Here is a 23,065-nt window from a genome sequence, read left to right as displayed (position 1 = left end):
TAAAAGACAAAATGTGCCCAATTTTAAAGTATACGACGAGGACATAAACATTTTTATTTCAATGCCTTACAACACATTTAAAAATATTTCTAAATTACTGCAGATTCATCCGTGGCTTTTCATGTATAATACAAAATATATATATTTGTGTGGAAAGAAGTGCTTGTTGGTTTTACATCTGTACATACAGCAAGACACCCTGAAAATGCAAAAACAGGAAACAGCAGACCTGGATGCAATACATTTACTCTGGTAGACAAAATACAGTCTATTTTCTAATTCATATTACGCACACTGCTTTGAATCATCATGATTTTTCTGACTGGTTTCACTTTAAGTCTTCAGTGCGTATCTGAACCAACCGGTCACATTTCATACAAAACGTTCTCCTCCACAGTGATCAGCGAAAACACACATGTACTACGAAGTGCAGCAAGGTGAAGGCGAAAGTAGGCAAATAAGTGGCTGATGAGGAAACGAAATATACACGAAACAACTACTTTGGTCTTTTGTGGAATTTAAAGGCAGGTGGTGATAAGAGTCCATGTCTCATTTCCATCTCATCTTTCCATCCTGTCATCTTCCTCATCCTCTTCATCATTCGCACTAACTGTGTCTTTATCATCATTGTTACCCTCCTCTACTTCCTCTCCATTGTTCACTTCCTCCTCTTCCTCTTCCACCTCTCCTTGATGCTGTTTATCATCTTCCTCACAATGGTCTACAGAGCTATCACAAACATCTTGTTTGTCATCACTCTCAGTGGTCGCAGCAGCAGCAGCATTGTCCACGGGGTTCTCTCTGCATTTTTTCCCGTTTCGGATACTCTGGAGCAGACAGAAGGTGGCGCTGCAGGCAATGAGGGTCCAGATTAGAGTGTGGGCAGGAACACCTCTAACCTGGGAGCGCACCCACCTCACTACCTGGGCAACGCTGGTATTGGATACACGCCGGGGAGAGGATTTGTCCTACAGACAAGTACAAATAGTTAATATTTAAAATAGAAATAAAAAAAAAAACTTGCAGATTTCACATCCTTATCCATGAGGTCAATATTTGATGGAGAAAAGAACAAAAAAAAAAAAAAAAAAATTTGAATAAAGAAGGAAAAACTCCTTTCCTTTACAAGATGGCTATGAGCTCACACAGCATTCATTTTAAAACCATACATTCTTTACATACATACTACAGAATAACATAAAAAAGCTTTAAAGTTTTATTTATCAGAATAAAAAACAAAAAAACAAAAAACATCTTGTCTTTACAAGGAGTTTAGAGGCATATAAGTTAGGAAACACTACATTATAGAAAAGCATGTACATAAATTCCATCAAACTAACAGACCAGTACAGACGCGATGAACAGAGGTCTGCAAAAGAGTGTCATCACCTAAATCTGGCCATTTGTACTGAATACTTCCTCACTTTCAAATCCCTACAAGGTAGTGACAGCTCAGAAACGTTTTTGCATTTGAGAATATAAAGGATCATGTTAAAAGTAGATTTACCTTGAGTCCAAACTGGTTGAGCATGCTCTCCAAGAAGTTGTTGCCAAGGTGGACGACAGGATAAAATTCTTCATCGTAGACCCTCCGCCACCAACGCTCTGGGTAAGAGCTGCCAACAGAGAGGCAAATGGTTCATCTTGTGTTACCTACATCTGTCTAAATGTGTCATAAAATATAAACCTGGGTTTTCATATTGATATCTGGATTTAAAAAGAGTCAAAGGCAAAGAGGAAAGTGACAGACACAGTTTAACACGATCAATTCCTGCCTGCTTTTTAACCAAGCTGAGTGAGACCGAATGAGTTTAAATCAGGCAGCACTGTTGCAAAGTTTGCTAAATAACCAAAGTTTATCAGCTTTCAACTAAAAAACAAAAGAGAAACACATAGCACTGACCCATCAGCCTTTGGTTCAGTAAACCAGTATCTGTATCGGTGGGCTCGGAGGTATGCAGGAGGCTGCTGGTGAAAGGGATACTTGGACACGTCTGTCTGGATCAGCTCAATCACTGCAGAACAAAATGAACAGTTTAATAGAGCCATTTGTTCCTTCATAAATCCAATGTACTGAACTGTGACATGTTTCACGGGGACTCTTTCTCCTCTCATCTCCGACAAAGCTCTTCTCAAAGAGGATCTGAGCAGTTTGCTTTTAAAGTTTTCTCCCTCGTTTAATTCAGAGCCGACAGGAGTGACTAAAGTACGTGTCTATAAATATTCACAGGTTTCGCACCATCTCTTTTGCCTTGCAGCAGTCTGTACATCAGGCTGGTGAACCATGGAGCCTGCGTATGAGTTCCCAGAGCTGCAAACCACATCTGCCAGTCCAACCTGGGCTGATGTGGAGTCACCACAGGAGGAGATGCGCTCAGGTTTCCTGGCTTATACATGAACTCAATCTCCTAGAAAGAAACAGTTACGTTACTTAAGATTCAGTTTTAACCGTCATCTATCATAACTTCTTCTCACCGTCCAAGTGGCACCATCGTTGCTCCCTTCGATGACTACCTCTGGTCTTCCACCGACCCCAGTCATCCTTCTGAACAGGCCGTACGAGTTGACCAGCTGGTAGCGATCTACCACCTCGTAGGCTTGACGCACACCGGGCCACAAGCGGGCGTGAGAGTCATACTCTATGTAGGTGAATGGCACCTGGAAAAGAAAAACACGTGTGGAGTTCAAAAATCACATGTTAGCTTAATAATACCAGACCCCCATGTGTCCAGCAGCACCTACCAGGCTGATAGCAAACATGGAAGCAGTGGCAGCAGCAAACACAGTCCACTGGATCATTCCCCAGAACCTCCTCAGGAAACCAGACACACATGCACACCTAGAAATGCACATCAGAGAAAAATGAACACAACATCCATAATGTACACCCAGAATAAGCAGCAGGTGCTTTAGAGCACATACTTAAACATAGATGTGACCATCTCCCAGGTGAGAGAGAGGACTCCAATCCAGACACAGGGGATAGTGACAGTCTTTAGGAACTGGTTAAACTGGTGGTATGTGAATGCTGCAAAAACAAAGAGAGGTGGAGGCTCGATAAAAGTGTCTATACGCATATATACAACATCATTTGCATAAAGTATAATAAATTGCCAATTTTTTTTCTAACTTTTCTGGGATATAAATCACAAGGACACACACACACACACACACCTGTCCGGGATGAGATGCTTTTCTTTGTTGTATCCACCTGTAGGTCAAAGCATTTGATTGTTCCAAAGATGATGAAAGACCAGACACCCAACTCCAGCAGGTAGGACAACCACGACTGCAGCTTCGAGCCTGAGCAGAACAGAGGGAGGGACAAAAAGATACAGCTCCGTATTTCTATGTAAATGGATTTTATTTGTGTCAGAACAACATTTTCCATGATTTTGTAGCAGGCCAGTCCTAAAATCTTATTTTTTAAATGCAGCATTATTGCTGCCAGAGAAATACAAATTAGTTTCACCAAGGGCAACAAAACACCTTGATACGATACCAGAGTCTGACTTTTAAACTTTTTCCAGAGAAGAGTTTGGATGTTACTTTATCTGTTTGATTCAGAGTAAATGGCATTAATTTACAAACTAATCAACTTACAGCTACTAATACATAAAAGTTTTTGAAGAAGTACCATCAAGTGGGTTCAGAAATCAGTCGTATCCAACTTCAGCTTTTGTCTTGGTGGCTTACATGTTGAATTTCTCAAGAGTTTTCCAAGTAAACAGTTTAATGATATGAAATAAAAATGGAGGGTTTTGCAAATCTCTTTCAGTATTTCTTTATAGGTTTTTTTAAACATAAAATTTAAACGACTTTCTACAGCATTTGTTCACAAACTGATCTGGACTTCATATTTTTTGGTATAAACTGCCTTTGTACCAAATTATGCTTAAAATCAACTGCTGGCATCTACCGTTTATTAGAAAATTAACTTCCTTTACTAAACTAAATCTTTACATTTTTTGTAGGTCTGAAATGCAAAAATGGTGACAAATTTACAAGTTAAACTGATAAGGAAACACATGAATAACATTGTTCCCTTCTTTTTATGATCATATAAGACTTAGGGTATATATTTCTAGGACCTGGAGCCTGAAAGATGCATTAGTCAGTTTTACAAATAAACCTCCAGATCCTACCAAAAAGGTAAGTCCCCCCCCCCCCCCCCACATGCTGCACCCTTTTTCCTTCCCTTTTAATCCTGTTTAACTCTAATTTTACTGACAGGAGAAAAGAGCACACACACAGGAAAACACACACACTTCTGCCTCGGCTCTTGCCTGGGCAGGTTGCTATGTCTTACCATTGTTTTTGTCTTTGGTCTCATCTGCCTTGCGCAGCCAAAAATGTACGTGCTGATCATCCAGAAGAGACAGGCACAGAATCAGGGTCAGCAAGTTGAAGAAGTTGTAGTTTCCAGACAGAATGATGAGAACTTGAAGCAGCACCTGTTCAAAAATGGAAAATAAAAAAAATAAAAAATAAATGCTGATTTTTTTGCGAGCCCTGCCTTTTAGAGTCAGCCTTGAGGCAGTTAATAACACTGAAGACTAAACTGCTTTATGCATAAGATGAAACAACAAAAAAGGCACAAGTTGAGTTTTCACTCACTTGCAAGTAAAAAGCTCCAAGTCGCAGCCTGCGCAGTGGACTGAAGAAGAGAAAAGGTGTAGCAATCTCTATAACAAAGGTTCCCACCACACTCAGCTTCTGCCACCACACTGGCAACTGGTGGGCAAACCAGGCCAGCGGGGTGGGGATGCACTGCGTTTCATAATGATAAGTCAGTGCTGGTAAACACAAAACAAGACAATGTAATCAGCCAGAGAGAGGAGGGATCCAAGGGTGTTAATTCGACTTTAAAACACATATCTGAATATATTTTACAGACAAGTGTTGAGTGCAAAACAACAGCTGCTCATGTGTACCTGTAAGCCCCCACCATGTGGGACATCTTGATGTGAGCTTCACCACTCCAGAGGCAAACATGAGTCTGAAGAGGAGCCACCGAATAAGCCAGAAGGTTACACGGTCATGCTGCCTGACCACTCGCGATCCCCTGATTAACGTCACTGGAGCCACAAGAATGCAGAGAAACCCCGTCTCTAAAAGCAGGTTATCCCTGAATAGAGACAAAAAGGAGAAAGAAAAAGGCAGAAACGTAAGGAGCCGGTGAGAAGAGAGGATGCACAAGGTGAAGAGTTGCAACACTTGTGTTGTGTTGTTGCACAGTAACAAAGGGAAACATCACTATGATGAGACAGCTGACAGAAAAATGTCACACACTTGTCATCATTTATCTGTTCTGTGTGGAGATTGGGTGTTAATTAAAACACTGAATGCTGCCACAATATCCATGACACTTACCACTGGAAGTAGAGGAAAACCTGGCCCACCTGCAACAGGAGAACATATTTAATAAAGAAAAGGAGAAGTCTGCGAGAAAAGAACAAACCCACTATAAAAACCTTACTTGGTACATGGACAGGTACAAGGCCCAGAGGCAGAAAAACATTACGCTGTCTCGGAAAGCCTCCACCAGCGTGGCAGCGAGGCTCAGCGTGACTCCTGCGAGACACAGCAGCTCCATGGCGGCGTGAGTGTCCAGGCCGAGCCGAGGTCCCAGCCACAGCAGCGTGGGGGAAGACAGCAGCTGCTCCGGCAGAGACTTCCCACTGTACCGCAGCTGCCAACGAGCCGGCAGCAGCCCATCATTACCATACAGCCCTGAACACATCCCAGAGAGATGGCCACGTTTAGTTACAGGATTGGAAATTATAAATGAATATTATAAGTTGGTGCCGAGAAGTGCTTTATTTTTTTAAGGGCTATGACTATCATCTGGTTTAATTATTGCAGCGCACAGATACCTGCAGATGCATACAAAGAAAAAAAAACACTCATAAAATGGTTTTACGGCGGAACAACTTGGTATTCTTGTGCTTGCCACTTTAAACTCCATCCAACAGGATTTGCAGTGTAACTTAATAAAAAAAACAAAAAAACAACAAAAAAAAACAAACAGGAAACTCTTTCCACTGTATCTAAGTAGGCATTGTTCAAACTCTAAGTCCTGTTGTCTTACTTGAGGCTAAAATGATACAACCCTCTTAAAAGCAGAACTTCTGGCTGTGCTGTAGTTTAAAAGGTTGCCATCACGTGGACATCTTTGCAAGAGGTTGGTTCGCTCTGCAGATGTTAGCATGAGGAGTTAGCTCCGTGCAGGAGGGCAGAAACTTCCAGGCGGTTCCCCACCACGTCGGACAGCAGGAAAAGCCAACCAGCAAACAAGCTAACAACTCACCACTGGGGTTAATGGGGTAGCTGGACAGCAGAACTGTGGCTCACCTGGTATCTGGACGTAAAGGGAAACGAAAGCTATCATGTAGGTGACCGCCATGCACCAGAGGAACATTCGCCGTGGCAGGATAATTTCCTCCATGTCTTCTCTCTGCCACAATGCAGCTTGCTTCCCTGTGGCTAAGGAAAGAGTCTGAAAGCGGGATAGACCGGGAGACACGTAGCGGTGTGGCGTTAACAGATTAACTTGAACGGCCACTAGATGGCGATACCTCCACGCTATGAACCACTGTTTTGAATGGTATGCTGCGTTCACCTTCCAAGTTGGGAAATGGAAAAAGGAGGATTCACTCTAGTTTCTATTTTCTTGTTAAGACATTTAAAATTTTACTTTCACATACAAATGGGCTTCTCATGCCTTTATATATCAGCATACTGAAGCCATCTTTGTGTCTTCTATTTTAAACAGTTTTAGTAAAACCTTTTTGTGAAACTTAACGTTTCCTTGCTTTACAAATGCACCAACATGTTATATAGCATCCCCATAAATTGTGTGAATCAAAATAAATATTTGCAGTTAGACAGTGATAGTCTCACAAATCAACTATATTAATCAGAGCATTTCCATTCCAGATTTTTTACATTTGCGTCACTAAACTGAATGACTTCTGGTTTGCTAATAAAGGTTGAACTTTAAAAAAAAATTTAAATTACAGGGACTGGTTAACACTAAAGTCTTCATAACTAAATAACAGAAAAAAATGTTTTAAATTTCAGCACAGCAGTAAAAAGACCTAATGTTACTTTATGAATGCCAACCATATAATTAAGAAACACATCGCACATTGTAATCAATTATGCTACAATTGCTATTAAGAATTGGCTTTCATTGTTTTTTTTTTCTGTCTGTCAAGCGTCTTGAGATCACATTGCCATGATTTGAGGCTATATAAATAAAGTTGAATTGAACTGAACTGAAAGAAAGCACATGTTTGGTTTGACTTGAGTTTATTGTGCAACTTACCAGGCAACCATACAGATTCATGGCAATAAAAGGTGTGTCTGCATGCTGCTAGTCAAAAAAGCTTCCAAGTATGTACATTCAAGTTTTAGACACAATTATAGGAAACTTGTCATAAACACCTGATCTGACAAACATATTAGAGTACCACTAAATCTGAAACATCTCATAAATTCATTGCACAGGCAAAGTGAGCATAGGATTTATCATTTGCTACAAAAATACAAAAATCTTATTTTAAACAACATTTACAGAGTAGGTGAGAGATGCTGGAAGATGCTTCTTCTGGCACTGGACAACAGAGACAGACATATCTGTAGCAAGACTCTCAACATGAACATGTGTGCCACAGCAAGAGTGTTGAAGCTTGGCAAAGTTGACAGAGATGCAATATGAGGAGATGATACAGTGGCAGGGAAACCAAGACTTGCTTCAACACAAAGATCTTAAACTATTCCTATGAAATATCCCTCATAGTAGACCGTAATGGGCAACTTTCCACAATATATTTACTTATTTAACAGTAAACCCATGACCCTTTATACTCATCGCCCTTTGCCCACTTATTTTAGAAGGTAATCAAGACCATAACCACTTTTTTTTTTTCTTGGTTTCAAGATGAAAAAAAGTTGTTTTCATACTATAAAAGTTATTGGAATTCACGTTAACTTTTTTGCAGAGAAAATTCTCTACAAAAATATCTGTACATTAAGCCCATCACCTGGGCCGTTTTTGGATAGATGCAAATTAGTAACTTTAGGATAATCACTGAACACAATCAACGAAATTTGTTTGGATAAAAGAAACAACAAAAAGTAGCATTGGTAAATTTTCCACCATTAACATAAAGTGAACCCCAGGTTTTACCTGGGAAGCGCTGAATTGAGAACGTGATAGCAGGGTGTGACACTGCAAGAATTTAAATGAAACTATGTCAGTCTTTAAATATGGCCATTAAAAATACACCTGTAATCTGTGGATGGACAGATTAGTTATAGCTGCCTCACTCATGCCCACACACAACAAGATGGCCAATATACTGTAGCTGTGGGGAACCCCAAGTATGGACGGCTGAAACACAAAGGAAAGGTTCAGATTGACCGGGTCCCTTTGGCCAAAATACTCAGAGCCACATCAGTTTTATTCAGTACAAATGCTCTGTACTGTTATATTAATACAGACTGCATGTTGTGAAGTGCATTACGCAGTTCATGTCTTTATTATATTACCAAAACTTTGGATCTTTTTAAGAATTTTAAGGCAAAAAAAAAACCTCACCAAGATTTGGACGGCTAGACTTAAAGAGAGTGTGTTCACTCACTGTCCTTCCTACTCTTCAAACCACACAGTGTTTTATTGTCATGTTGCCACATCATTTGTGCTACTGCAAGTCTGTCCAATAGTTGTCACCAATGACATGGACTCCTGGTCCGTTTCCCTGACGCAGATGACTGCATCACCACTCACATTTATGAGACACTGAGCCTGAAAGAGAAACAAATACCAATTAATGCTAAAATACACAAAAATCCCAAAAAGACATATTTGAGGTCTTTAGGTATGTATAGGAACCTGGTTCTTGTTTGGATTTTCCATTAAAACGCAGTCTTTCATGCTGTAGGACACTACTGCATTGCCACCCAGAGCTGCTACATGTGCTCGAACCATTGCAAACACCTCTGCTATGAATGAATGGAGGAAACCACTAACTCCACCCTCCTGCAGGTGAAAAACATGTAAAGAAATTTTTAACTTTGTACACCGTTATCCTGGAGGACAAATCCACAGCCACTTTATGGCCTCATGTCGTGCATACATTACCTCCCGCAAAGATGTTGTCTCTCGGATAAAAAACATATTGATGATCCCAAGGTATTTAATGATGCGAGTTCCAGGGAGGAAAGAAAGCGGTGTCATCTTCACTATGGTCACTGAACTGCCTCCAAATGAGCGACTGGAGCGCAGTGAGCGGGAGCGGCCTTCGGGTAGCGGACTGCAGTGCTCCAAAGATGAGACTGCATGGTAAGACAGTGCAAGCAGAGGAGGCAAGAGGCAAGTGTGAAAAGACGTGGAGGAGAGAAAGAAAGGAAAAAAAAAAAAGAGAGATGGAGGAAGTGGAGATACCAGAAAGCATTCAAAATATTAAGGAAAAATGAAAAAAGATGTTAACTGTGATGCACAAAGAAATGTCAATGTGGAATGTTCATGCAAAAATGCAGTTCTGTTAGTGTTTGCACAGCAGGAGCAGCGATAACACTGGAACAGCTAAGCCAGAAATTATTCACACCAGAGTTCTGATTGAGAGAAACTCTTCGCTAGATCCAACTGGTTTCTTTAGGTTGAAAAATAAAAACTTGTAATGAAGTACAGGAAGGCATTGTGCTTAAAATGTTAACTAAATTTTTTTTGGTTTTTTTCCCCCCCGTTTACAAAAATAATGTCAGAAATTGTTCATATAATTTTTTTGGTAATATAGCAAACCCACAGCAATCAAATAGTTCTAATTTCTAGTCTCCAAAATGCTGAAAACAGCCTGGTTTCAGTTGCGTTTTTGATCCCTATTTAAAACATCTAAATAAAATAAAACAAATCGCTAACCTTTAAGATATAAAGTTCCAGAAATCACGGAACTGAAAACAATTCCTATAGAAGAGCCTTTTCCGTTTTTACAGGCTCGCTCCGTGTGTCGTTACTACCAGAAATGCTCAAATACATTAGAAGGGCTTTGATAATCAATAGATTCATCATAAGGAGAACTGCATTTAAGATTTCTGAGGGGTAAACATTTGGTGGTGGATGGTCAGAAAAGGAGGACTGAGTTGCACCTTTCAACACGGCAAAAATCCAGACAAACAACCCAAGCTTTCATGGTTGCATCCCATACAGCATTCAGATGGGAAAAGACACTACAATAACAAGAAAGTTTAAACACTCAACTTTTAGTTAAGCAGCAAATCACTAAGGACTAATTCTTCTTAACAAATTGCCTGGTGAAGGCTGAGGCTTTTGAGGAAACCCAGTTAGGTCTCACACCTACAGACCATCACAGAGAAATGGCAAATTGAAGGGAAGATAAGCCAACAGCTTGTTAATAATTACAGGAACTGTTTGAATCGGAAAAAGATTTGCTACTCATTGCTGAGAAAGACTATGAACAATTTCGGACAAAATTTTGCTATAAAATGCAAATCAAACCGTTTGTTAGTAGCTATCATTAACATGTCTAAAGCAAAGTCTGTCAGAAATAAAAAGTATACTTTAAATTTGACATGGGTATGAAAAACCTGGGCTCAACTGCATGTGTATAAGTCTGCTGTCAATGTATTAGGAGCATATATGGATCTGCATTCAGTAGTGTGTATGCATGATGTTAATACAATCACTTTAAACACAGGTAAAGCCATGCATGTCATGCAACTGAGGGAAACAGACAGACAAATGTCTGCAGACAGACAGACAGACAGACCTGGGCACAGCTGTTTGGAAGTGTGAATACAGTATTTGCAGTGAAGTACATTTGAGAATACTATCTTTTGGCATTTGTGAACGTTGCTGGAGACATGGAGACGGACAGAAGACATCTATGAGCTGAGCTAGGCACATTTACACAAACCAGAGTGTGAAAGATGCTCTGTTGTCTGAAGCAGAGTTACCTGATGTGGCTTCCATCCGTTAAACCAGGAACCTTCAGAGCCACACAATACACATACTGTGCACAGGACTGAAAATCATACTACCTCTTGCAGAAATGCATTTCTCCCCAGTCTACCATGATTATCAACATAGTGTTCAAAAACATGATTCAAATATGACAAGTTTGATCACTGACACCCTTTTCCACAAATCATGTAGAGTTTTCTCAGTTTAGGTATGTTCATGGATGCAAATGCAGAGAGAAGTTGAAGGAAATCTTTAGCAAACCGCTGCAACATGCAGATCAGCATAAGTGCCAAGAGGAAAAATGCTGCTGATTGAATGCAAATAAAACCACCTTCTAACTTGTCACCATGAAGCCCGTTTAGATGATTATCCAAATCTGACGTGGTAGAAATCAGATAACTCTAAGAAGTAAATCTGCTCTGTGTATATGCACTTCTGAAATGTTACATTTGAAAAAATTTCTTGTTTTCATTTTCCAGTCCATCACTGGATTTCTCTTGGAGGATGAATACATGAAATGATTTAACTTCCTGTTATTTTCAAAGCATCTGGTCTCTGCTGAACTTGGCAGTGCCTAAAGCCTTAGCATTACCTGCTAATGGGAAAGTTAATAAACCAGCAAAAATTGATAACTTGTGAATGTTTCACTTCCATTTACACTTCAGCTTTCCACTGCTACATGTAGTGTAATGTTAAGACGTCTTCCATTTAAAAAAAAAAGGGAATTTTTAGCACATGCAGAAAGATAAAAAAGGTCAGACATATGGATCAATATATGCAGGATGACTTCATATATTGGGGTAAAATCTACATGTATGACCAAGGATAGTATTACTAGTGGCATTTCACCTTGTCTGCGACGGATCAGGTTTAAGAGGGTTAATCCAATTTCTTATAATCAGACAACTGCCACTATCTGATAAACCACATCAGAGTGCCCCGTCTACATCAGGGTGTCCATTTCCAGGCCTCGAGGTCTACTACACTGCAACTTTTAGATGCAACCCTTTTCAACACACCTGAATCAAATGAATGTCTCGTTTCCAGGCCTCTGCAGAACTTAATGACATGAGGATGAAGGAATTCAGTCATTTAATTCAGGTGTGTTAGAGAAGAGAAGAATCTAAAATTGGCAGCATAGTAGCTCTGGAGGACTGGACTTGGGAACCCCTGTTCTACATGGTCACTTAAATACTTGATAACTCCAGTAATTAGGTAATCATCAGATTCTTTTGTGTGCATCTAAACGGGCTCATACTTGCTGAGGCTACAGGCATTTTTAAAGCTAAGCAGCTGCTTGTGATCCCTCTGACAAGCTGGTTGTCAACTTTCACACTCCAGCTAAAAAAAAAAAAAAAAAAAAAAAGCCAGTGCTTGATTTACAATGCTTAGCCCCCTCTTTTTTCCACTGGCATGCATGGAGGGGTGTGTGAGTGGCTGTCAGCATGTGAGATTTGCTTGTGATACTGTGTTCTGTATTTGTGGGTATGATCACCAGAGTGTGCTAGAGACTGTGTCCTCCTACTTGTCTTAACTGATCCTCGTCTTATGGTGTGAGCTTTCAGCCTAAGCAGCTCTAGCCAGGTGCTGCATCTGTCTGCAAAGGAACCGTAATCAACGGAGGCAGCTGGAGAGAACACACGCGCGCACACACACGCCCACACACACAGCCCCCACCCAAACAGACAAAACAACAATAACAACAGGAAAAGAGAAAAAACAAACAAAACAGAACATAATAAACAAACGAACAGAAAAAAAAAAAAAACTGGATGAGGTTTGGGAGCAGTGCAAGATAAGTCTGTCTGACAAAAAAGGATGAAAAGTCAAAACAAGGTAGTGTAGTAGTTTCGGTAGCAGGGAAGTGGGGTATGGGTAGATACAAAAGGAAAAGGGGGCTTACCTCTGGGTGAGACAGTGGTACTCTCTTGGGCACCTGTTACACACACACAAACATTATCATCTACCTTTGCACGTGACAGAATCTGAAAAGAGTTACGTTTTCATTCTGTACCCGAGCAACAAGTATGCACTTCATGTTCATTAGCTTTAACCACAACCCGAAGTTCGCACATTTCTTTGGCTTTATCATCTTAATGTTAACGTGGTGTAAACTGAAGGTAGGCCACACTGCTTCACAAGCACGATGTCTCAACTAGAAAACGACACACTGTCGTCTATGATCACAGCTAAATAAAAACACACTGGGCAACTACACATTGCCATCTATTTACCTGCACAACGAACCATAACCAGCTGATTTTGGCAGAGTTTTGCAGCTGGGGGGAATAAAGAGACTGTACCTGAGGTGTTAGGAGATGGGCAGTGACTGTTAATGAAGCAGGACAGAGGAAGAGGTCGAGGAGCAATAGATGGAATGGTTGAAGGATACCTGAGATTTTAGAAGATTGCTGAGAGTTGATTGAAGACGAGTCGGCACACAACTCCAAGGGGAACTGCAGCTGCTCTTCGGTTTCAGTGGCACCTGAAAAAATATATGCACCATAATTGAACTGTTAATAATAAAAAAAAAAAAAAACAGTTCACATGGAGTATTGTAACATAAAATATACTTAAAAGGTAACACACTTATTGTATACCAAAGAGAGCTCCAGCTGATTGCTCAGCTGACCTGAGCTAAGCTGCAGCTGACCTGTGAGTGCTCACATAGGAAGAAAAAAAAAAAAAAAAACTATCCATGACTATATCTAGGTGGAAAAAATAATACGGTCAAACTTCAGAAGAATTTACAGACCTTTGGTGACTGGCTGTTCAGCTGGCTTCTCCTGAGTCTGGTCCTTATCAAATGTCATGGCAACTGCTGTCACTGCAACCTAGAATGAAGACAGATATGTTTTGCTTTTTCGCTTTTCCCATTATTGACACTAATAATGCTTTCATTTTGGGAAATCACACAGACCAAAGTCTCTCACCTGAATGAGCTCTTCTTCTGGCACTGCTACGGTGAAGTTGAGTTGACAAAGACAGCAGGGGATCATGGAGCGCAACTTGAAGTAAAAACTCTAAATGATAAATGAAAAATCATAGATTAATATCAACTGATTAAAAACTCCACTGTAAGAAATACTGCTAGAAACAGAGTCACAGAATGTAAGAGGACTATTAGAAATAATGTAGCTTGTATTTCTGGGAAAAAATAAATAAAGCTTTCTTACCTTTAGCAGATTCTCACAAAGGTCAGTGAAGATCTTGTTTAAAACTTGATTGGTTAGATTGGCATTGCTGAGCCGAAACACCCTCACCGATGTAAACATCTTTAAGATAAAGTGAAAGTAAAAACTGATAAAAAGAAGTAGTAAAACAAAACTTCCAGAGTTGCTGTAAAATGTGTTGAAAGTATATAAGTACCTGTACTCCTGAAGTCCAGTTGTAAATCCCAGGCATGGTCTCAGTGTTGCAGCTGTAGAATCCTAAAGACAAAAAACAAAGAAAATCTGTCAGTTAAAGCCTCAACCTTTCAGTGCATAAAAAATATATAATGCAGAAACTGTGTACGGTACAAACCTGTAGGAGGAGATGCATCAGTGAGCAGGGAATGGATGTCCTCCACAGCATCAGTGTCATCAATCTGTGACAAAAACAAATAGTTAGCGTTTCCTTCAGAAATAACTGCGTACGAGTCCATTTATGTATAGGCGGACCTCCAGGACAAAGGCATCCTTTTTGCCGTGAGATAAATCCAGTTCTGACAGCTCGTCTGAGCTTTCTGAGTGGGAACGGAAAAGTCTGGATCGCTGCCTCGGCTCAGGGATCGGGGAACCCAGTACTTCTTCTGTCAGCTCCTGCAAGCAAAGACTTCAGCTGTCAGTGAAGACTGGACCACCACAGCAGTCTCACATCTGTCCTGACTCCACCATTTGTATCATGGCTATGTTAGTAACACTCTTCATGCTCACACTTGCTTTGTACACTCTACATACACACAGCAGCTGAAGTTAATTTGACAATCACTCTGGAGAGTAAAATGTACTACAACCTTTCATAGGCTGAAGTACATATAAGAGAGTGTTTGGGCAGAGTCGACGGCCATGGTTCAAATATATCACACATCCAAATAATACTGTAAGTGGTCTTAAGATTTCAGTTACACACTGTCCAGCTCATAAAAGTCTCTAGTTACAGAGCTGTTAGATAAATACAGCAGAGGAGGTGTAATATTGCAATTAATGGAGTGAAATATCCGTCATGCTTTGCTGTGTCTCTCAGCTAAAAGTTGGCATGCTCAGTACCATGTTTGTGCTGCAGAACACCTCAGGGTCCAGCGCAAATAATTTCTTTGATGATCAGAAGGAGACAAGAGGAGTAAAGTTTATCATGATTCACTGAGTAGAGCGTAGAGTCCAGAGTGTTTCAAGTATTTGGACAGTTACTTTATCTAAATACAGTACTTTGGTGATCATTTAAATAGGTAGATAAAATAAACAAATATATAAAAAATTAAAAATCTACATGCTGGATTGAAAGCACCAGTGTACTCACTTTATAAAAACTAAATCAACTTAATATAAGACTGAATGTAGCGCAAACAAACAAGTTGTTGCAAAAACAAAATATTCAAGTGTGTTTAAAACAGTTCTCCCTAAAAGTGTCCTACTTTCTAAAATCACCTTTTGTGGCCTAACAAGAGCAATAATTTCCCCAATGACGTCATGGTTGCCAATTTGGCCATCTTCAACCAGAGATTTTGCACACCTGTTAACAAAGATCACTTTTGATAGATCTCATTCACAAATAACTTATAATTCTCACCGGAGGATTTATTTGATAGAGCTCTTTGTTCTTGGCTATGGTGTCATTGATCCTTTTCTGGATAGTCAAGATATGCTGCTCATTGCTCAGGTCACCAGGAGTCTTCCCTGCTATCTGGATACCTCCTGGTGCAGGCAGAGCGGTCAGGTACACTCCTGTAGCAGACTGAACAAGCATGCTTTTAATGGTAGATTTGTGCCACAAAAAAATGAATGGCTATTTTGAGTTTGTTTAAAATGTTGACGTACGGCTAGACCCAGAAGCATATTCTCGCCAACACTGATTTGTATTCGTAGACCAAACAGAGCGTTCATGCTCCGCAATTTAAGTTTATTCATCAGCTGAGTGTGAAGTTCATATTCCATGAAAGGTAGCAGGTTGGAAATGGCCGTCGCATTCACTTCTCCCTGGGCTTTCCTCTTCAGACGACACAATCTAGAAGACATGAAGTATTAGCATAACAAGGTGTACTGTAGAGCTTTCCCAGAAGTAAATAAAAAATATTTGCATTAAATGTTACTTACTGAAATACACCAACCCTAAAGGTATATGCTGAATAATTGCTAAATGCATTTTGTTTCTCATAAAACTTTTAGTATTTCAAATAGGGAATAATTTATTTTAATCTTAAACTGCTTGTGGCATATCTGGAATGATTTTAAGAAGTCTGGACCAAAAACTTCGGTTCTGAAACTAATGTGGGGATGTTTTAAAACACGTTAAAGACGAAGTAGCTAAAGATGTGCTGCAAACCTGAAAATGTTCAAACAGAAAGTTGAAAAGTCTTTTGCACTGCAATAAAGACATTAAATTCAGACTAGCTTCACTGCATTGCTGAGCAGAATACACAGACGAATATGAAAGACAAAAACAAGCTCAGTACTCTGTAGATGAATGGGAAAATTGTCTGCTGGTAATTTGGAGGCAGGCTTCTAAACATCTATGTCTTTACCCCACCAACCCAAGCAAATACGTTAGTAAAACAAACATATCTGCTCCAGTATGCATTCAGCAAGCCTGTTAGTGCTTATCTGGGCACACTAAGACATTTATATAAACCCTGGGAACTATATTAAATTGAAGTATATCTTTTATGTTTACTTCATAAATTGTGGGATTCTAATTTGAGATTAAAAGAGATTAAACTCCAGTTGAGTAAATTTGGTGATTTTCTTCTGTCACATTAAAAAAAAAAAAAAAAAAAAAATCACATTAATTTGAAAACAATTAAAAATTACCTGGCCTGGACTAGGCCGCCTTTTCCTGTGACTGCTGCTTCTGGTGGCAAGTCAATTGTTGTAAACAGCACATCAGGAACCTTGAAAGGCATGGTCAAGAAAATGTTTTTAACATTTTCTACATATATAGATTTAGATATCTTGACAGAGATTATTATAATAAATATATATATATATATATATATTACACACACACACACACACACACACACACACACACACACACACACACACACACACACACACACACACACACACACATATATATTGCAAGTACTTGGAATATTAAAAAATAGTGACACCTTTTGTCGTCTGCAGTGGTAACAGTAGGTGAGCTGGGCAGGAAATGGCATGTTGAGCTCATCATATGGGATGTGACAGAAGCCACAGCTTGGAGGTGATGGCTCCTCAAACCTGGCAAACAACCCAAACCAGATATTATCCTCTGTGAGCCCCATGTCTAAAAATATACAAGCTGTAAAAACCAACCTGTGGTCAGTGCTTCCAATGTCAAGGCAGCCTTCCCGCATGTATCGAGGATTCAGGATGGCTGCTGTGCCTGATGCTGACAGAATACACACCTCTTCACTAATGTTGAGGATATGTGAAGTGAACAAGAGAAATAAGGACAGGAGTAAAAAAAAAAAAACAAAAAAAACAACAAAAAAACCCAGCATTTTAAAACAATGTTTGGTACCAAAAGTGAACCATGCTATTTTTTTTGCTTGCACATGTACAGGAGTTACATACCAGATGCTTGTACTCTCACTGTACCCAACGACAGCATGGCAACCAAGAGCTTTGGCATGAGATTTGATCTCCTGGCGAATTTCCTCCCACCAGGCATCACGAGTCTCTGGCTCATCTGCAAAACACATAATTATGAATCAAACAGCTTTCAAAACAACATTGCATTTTATTTAATTTTCTTTTAAATTCTTTTAAATTCATCTGGACTTAATATTTAAGTCCAGATGTTAACCTTTAACATGGACTGAAAAAAAGACACCTGCCCTTCTGACTTTTAACATGCTTACATGTCTGCAGCTACTCTGACTTTTTGACTTACCAGAAAATAAAGAAACAACTAACAGAGTAGTTTGTTTTCTGCTGATTTATGAGTTAGATGGTATCAAAGTGAACAAAAAAACAATACAAATTTTGTAAAACAATGTGACACTGAAAATGGTTTGAGTGTGGGGATGATAATGATGAAGGCAAAGTCAATGATTACATTCACTGCAAGAGTTCTTGAAAGTATTCTTTAGATGCCCATGATCTAAAACAAGAGATGCACCAACTGCAGTTTTCATGACCAAATATGATTCTGTCAGATTTCTTTACTCAGATTTTGATTCTATAAATTTATCTTTGACCACACAAAGTTATACCTGTCTTTTTTTTTTTTTTTTTTTTTTTAACCATAAATTAAAAAAAACCTGCATATAAATATAGTTTATATTTACTGTACAGCTGGATAGGTTAGAAAAATTTCGTGTACCAGCTGAAAGGCCCTTTAGTCTTTTTCTCTTCTTCACACATCTCACTATATTACAAGTGTCCTGGGTAAACTTTAAGAACCTCCAATCTAAAATAAAGTGCAGTATTTGTACTTTTACAAATAAAATAAATGATAAAAACAAACAAATAAATAAAAGCAGAAATGTCACAAGTACTTGAACAAGGAGAACCTTGATTTTCTTGACACAATATTAGCAGCTGATACTGATTAAATATCCTTGTAAGAAAATTTGTGATGGTGTGAAAAATTAAGAAATCGAATCATTTTCCATTCTTCTCATAGTATTGTTTACCAGAGAAGAGTCAAAACATACAGACAGATCAGCTGTTATAATCACTAACTACCTTCTGGGAAGAGTTGTTTCAGTACATTAGCATCTTTTTTTTTTTTTTTTTTTTTTTAAACTAATTAGGACTAATTAGGATTTTTTTTTATTTTTGGGACTGGGCTGCAGATTAAGCTTCATATAAAAAGATAATAAAAAGAGCTTTCATTTGGCAGTCTTTCAAAATTGTCAGTGTTTGACAGAGTTGTCACAGACTCCATTTGTGAAGCTTTTGTGAGCCGACTTGTGCATCTACAGAGGAAGAGTGAGGTGTGGATACTCTTAACACTTCCACATCAAAAACAATTTGTGTGCACATGCACGTGCATGATGCATTTAGTGAGCTGTAAAAATGCTTGATTTATCAGTACTTTGTCAATCACCAGTCAAACATACAAACAAAAACAAAACATCCACCCCTGGTAATCGACTAAGCAATCGGTGCATCTCTCATCATCCCTCTCTGTTTCCTTTCAGTCAGCTGCACTAACAAAAGGACGACAAGATATAAAATACAGAAACACATTTTGGTTGTGGTGGAAGCTTAAAGTAGTAAAGTGGCATCATAAAAGTGTGTCCTATTTCTCTGACCAATAAATTCAAAGGGATTGAGCCTTCATCATAATTGGACTAAACGTGTGTGGGTGTGTTTCAATAGTCTTATGAGGCCTTCTATCCAAACACCTCTGTGTTGGTAATGCTTTGAAGGGTCTAATTGTTGCGAGCTGAGAGAAAAACCTCATTCTAAACAAAGAGGACAAGAAGGAAACTACATTAGAGTATTGAGTCGCACACCATGACTCCCTGGGAAGGCAACATGCGGATGGAGCCTCAGAAACAGTTTAACTCAAATGAGGTGAATTGGGGAGAGGAATGAATGAATGGAGAAGAATGGGTGATCAAACTGAAGAGATAAAGAATAATGACTGATGGTCAGGCATCAGGCCCACAAGGTGGAATCTTTTAAACCAGCAGCAGCATGTCGTACAAGCACAGACTCACCAATGTGCACGCTTATGACCATGTGCACGCTCATGGGCAGAGAAGGGCCATATTCATTAACTAGAGTCCATCAAATGCAAAGAATTGGTAGTTTTACTATATTTCCTCCATTTTCAAAGCTCACCTCTTTTCCTCCATCCTCTTCATACAACACAGATTCAGTTTTAATTTTCCTCGCACCCCCCCTCTCCTCCCAATCACCTTCCTTTCCATGCATCCATCCATCCATCCATCCGCCACTCTTTCCTCACTCTCAGTATGAATACGGCCCAGTTAATTAGGGATGCACATGCCCAATCAGTGGCTCTTTGTCATAGAGTAAACCTCCTAAACCTCCTCTGGTCTAGACAGGTTTTGACCACAATGCCGATTCAGGAAGCATTACAAACAAGGCCGGGACAACGTAAGGGAAGAGCTGCAGTGCTTATGTGCAGCAGGATGAACTGAGGAGGGGTGGGTAGCCAGGCCAGACTGAATGGGGTTGGGTGGGAACACGGAGCATGCTCAGCTAGGCACACACTCACACAGATTGGAGAAAGGAGGATGGCAGCTCACTGAATCATCATTATGTGACTGTAAATTCCTGGTAAATTTGAGTTTATATGTGAATATTTAAGCTGGCAGCTTTACAACGGCATACATTTCAATGCTGGGCAACAGTTTAAACGACACAACAGGTGTAGCTTCACTGAGCTGCCATCCTTCCAATGGGTGAGAGCAGTAAAAGGGGGAAAATACCTGCAGTGACACTATTCCAGTCTAGCAGTTTGTATGAGCGCGTGTTACCCAAGGCTGGGCCAGAACACACCGTTAGTACAGAAAGAGAGAAAAAGAAAAGAAGAGACAGTCTAACAAACAAGCACAGCACTACAGCAGCACTCCACAGTCACTATGCAAAAACACACAGCACTTCACGGTCACTATGCAACATAGACTTAAAGTCGGCCTACTAAAACAATCTCAAAGAAGACCGATGAGGAAAAGAGGAGAACAGAGATGTGTGAAAGTTTCCGGACTTGCTAACACTCTAAAAAGACTTAAGGGAAAGAAAAACCGCACAATTCAAAATGGAGCATGCACTATAAGTTGAACTCTTTACATTTCAGGACCCTGTGGACTTTTCTATTTAGAAAAACAATGTTTGCATTAAAAAATTCTTTAAATGATATGTGGGTATAGAGACAAAGCACAAAGCATTATTCTCTAAAGACAATACTGACATGATGGGGAAAACAGTAAAGACAAAAAAAAAAAAAAATCAAGCAAGCCAACCCCCTCTGTGTGGCAAGATGTAAAAAGGCATTGACAAACTCAGTATTAAAACTTTGGTGTGATTTTGTTTTTTTTCTTTACCTGGCATGACTCAACTAAAGGGCCAGAGATCGAATATTAACAGAAAAGCTATCAAAATGCAGTGATGAAAGATCAATTCACAAATGTAAAAAAAAAAAAAAAAAAAAAAAAAAAAAAAAACTTATCTAATTTTAACAGGCGACACTGACAAAGTGTAAAAGGGAGAAGCAGAGGGGAAGTGAAGCACCCAGGAAGAAGGGCATGTGCAAGATGGCTGAGCATAAAACCCAACTGGCACTTGTTGCATTAGGACACGGTGAATGAAAAGCACCGACTAAAGAAGTTTGGAAAAAAAAACCATGACAAACACACAGCCATTTTTCACATGTCAAAGCTTCAATCCAGCTATGATAGAGTGAAACTAATTAAATACTACTTAAGTTTTATTACCAAGTACAAAACACCAGTCAAAAAATTTGAGCATAATTACTCATTGAATTTAATTTGAAGGTGTGTCCAAGCCTTCGACTGGTGCTGTATAAAGTCATTTCCAGCATTAGAGCCAGGCCTTTAGCACAATGGAACTGAGATACATCCAATCTTGAAGATATTTTATTGCCAAGAGTGACTTAGACACACTACAGCAAGACCTCCAATAAAATAAACCCATTTTCACATTTTCAATTTAAAATAGGCCAAGAAAACTAAAACAAGGCCAAAAAATATTCAGCTGAAGAGGTTACGTCTTTAATTCTAATTGTAAAGATAACTACACTATGTACTAAAAAAGGAGACCAAGTTCAAATCTGATGCATTAAAAAACAGACAGCAGTGCCTCATCGTATCACCACCGGCAGATATCACCACACGACAAAGTAGCAAACAAAACACAAGAGCCATGCCCCACCATTGCACCTCACCCCCTGCATTCAACATTGCAACTACAGCATAAACACACACAGAAACACACATGCAGCCATCATGTGACTAGCACAAACACACACAAAGAAAGTCAGCCAAAACAAGGTGAAAGTTGTCCTTATTTATAAACAATGTGACATAGGTAAACCACATTTCTATCAAAGCACAATAAATGTAGCTCCAGCATAGGAAGACCTTTCACATGCTTTAGAACTCATAAGTCTCTAAGATCTTTCATGATTTCTTTCCTATATAATCCAAACAGACTAGGAAGGGACACACATGAAAACTGCAACACAAGGGGATAATGGGCAGCTTTGACTTACACCCAGTTGTAACAAGACCAGACACCCACAGGACATCAGGTCAATGAAGGAGGAGTGTGCTTCTATCATTTCAAAGAACATTGGACAAGCTATATGAGGACTGTATACATTTCTGTGTGCTGGACTCACCAGGGTTGTGGATGCGGTCCAGCAATTTGACAGAGCGGGCGCTCACAACTCCTCCAACATGCACCAGAAAACCAGGTGGGAAAGATGTCAGGGTGAAGAAGGGGAACTCCTGCTAATAGAAAACAGCTGAGTAAACCACTGAACTACCAGATAATCATATTTAATATTAGTTCAACTATGAAGCTAGCTTCATGGTTTCATACAGTACCAGTCCAAAAGTTTAGAGACACTTTCCCATTGGATTTAATGGGAAAGCGTGGTCCAAACTTTTGACTGGTATTGAAACTCCAGGATTATTTTAATAATTACATAGCTATTTAAACTGTAAATAAACCAAGAATACTATGATTTGCAAACAAATTAAAACCTATATTTTAGATCAAATAATTCTAAAAATGTTGCACATTTTAATTCTAAGAATATATCCTTTTAAAACTATGAACTTATTTTGGATTTGTTCCCAGCTGGAGTCTTCATACGATATATACATATATATATATTAATTATATATATATTAATTATATACATATACATACATATATATATATATAT

General features: G+C 39.3%; 2 protein-coding genes across 16 annotated transcripts in view; both read right to left on the bottom strand.

Annotated features, from left to right (window-relative positions):
- Positions 1 to 40: 40 nt before the first annotated feature.
- On the bottom strand, positions 41 to 6,473 carry lmf2a (lipase maturation factor 2a). The gene is made up of 14 exons (XM_079250039.1): positions 6,355 to 6,473; positions 5,480 to 5,733; positions 5,374 to 5,402; positions 4,935 to 5,128; positions 4,618 to 4,796; positions 4,310 to 4,454; positions 3,175 to 3,303; positions 2,923 to 3,028; positions 2,743 to 2,839; positions 2,476 to 2,658; positions 2,240 to 2,408; positions 1,904 to 2,015; positions 1,508 to 1,616; positions 41 to 968 (listed from the first exon to the last, which is right to left on the bottom strand). The coding sequence occupies exons 1-14, from the start codon at positions 6,446 to 6,448 to the stop codon at positions 561 to 563; spliced, it is 2,208 nt and encodes a 735-aa protein (XP_079106165.1). The 5' UTR covers positions 6,449 to 6,473; the 3' UTR covers positions 41 to 560.
- Positions 6,474 to 7,307: 834 nt separating this feature from the next.
- The window catches only part of c2cd5 (C2 calcium dependent domain containing 5), a 28,491-nt gene continuing 12,733 nt past the window's right edge, over positions 7,308 to 23,065 (bottom strand). For 2 of the 15 annotated variants that reach the window (XM_079247356.1, XM_079247357.1), the window contains 19 exons: positions 22,514 to 22,625; positions 17,746 to 17,860; positions 17,298 to 17,583; positions 16,996 to 17,075; positions 16,006 to 16,192; positions 15,758 to 15,922; positions 15,238 to 15,282; positions 14,650 to 14,790; positions 14,513 to 14,576; positions 14,357 to 14,418; positions 14,164 to 14,262; positions 13,921 to 14,010; positions 13,743 to 13,821; positions 13,380 to 13,472; positions 12,891 to 12,923; positions 12,483 to 12,614; positions 9,149 to 9,342; positions 8,900 to 9,046; positions 7,308 to 8,812 (listed from right to left, as the gene is read on the bottom strand). In XM_079247356.1, coding sequence (XP_079103482.1) covers positions 8,687 to 8,812; positions 8,900 to 9,046; positions 9,149 to 9,342; positions 12,483 to 12,614; positions 12,891 to 12,923; positions 13,380 to 13,472; positions 13,743 to 13,821; positions 13,921 to 14,010; positions 14,164 to 14,262; positions 14,357 to 14,418; positions 14,513 to 14,576; positions 14,650 to 14,790; positions 15,238 to 15,282; positions 15,758 to 15,922; positions 16,006 to 16,192; positions 16,996 to 17,075; positions 17,298 to 17,583; positions 17,746 to 17,860; positions 22,514 to 22,625 — 2,250 coding nt within the window. In that variant the 3' untranslated portion in view covers positions 7,308 to 8,686. The remainder of the gene's footprint in view (positions 8,813 to 8,899; positions 9,047 to 9,148; positions 9,343 to 12,482; positions 12,615 to 12,890; positions 12,924 to 13,379; positions 13,473 to 13,742; positions 13,822 to 13,920; positions 14,011 to 14,163; positions 14,263 to 14,356; positions 14,419 to 14,512; positions 14,577 to 14,649; positions 14,791 to 15,237; positions 15,283 to 15,757; positions 15,923 to 16,005; positions 16,193 to 16,995; positions 17,076 to 17,297; positions 17,584 to 17,745; positions 17,861 to 22,513; positions 22,626 to 23,065) is intronic. The other 13 variants (XM_079247363.1, XM_079247358.1, XM_079247359.1 and 10 more) reach the window with 10 other exon arrangements.

The sequence above is a fragment of the Telmatherina bonti genome, assembly GCF_933228915.1.
Source record: "Telmatherina bonti genome assembly, chromosome: 2".
Lineage (NCBI taxonomy): Eukaryota > Metazoa > Chordata > Actinopteri > Atheriniformes > Telmatherinidae > Telmatherina > Telmatherina bonti.
Note: the sequence above shows the minus strand (reverse complement) of the source record. Positions and strands in the feature narration are given on the sequence as shown.

What these genes read in the sequence shown, in the direction of transcription:
- lmf2a (XM_079250039.1), bottom strand. Translation starts at nt 6,448, where the DNA reads ATGGAGGAAATTATCCTGCCACGGCGAATGTTCCTCTGGTGCATGGCG. An exon ending in TGTACCTGTCCATGTACCAA is followed by an intron (nt 5,403 to 5,479) that starts GTAAGGTTTTTA and finishes CTCCTGTTGCAG; the next exon opens with GTGGGCCAGGTTTTCCTCTA. An exon ending in GTTTTCCTCTACTTCCAGTG is followed by an intron (nt 5,129 to 5,373) that starts GTAAGTGTCATG and finishes GTCTCTATTCAG; the next exon opens with GGATAACCTGCTTTTAGAGA.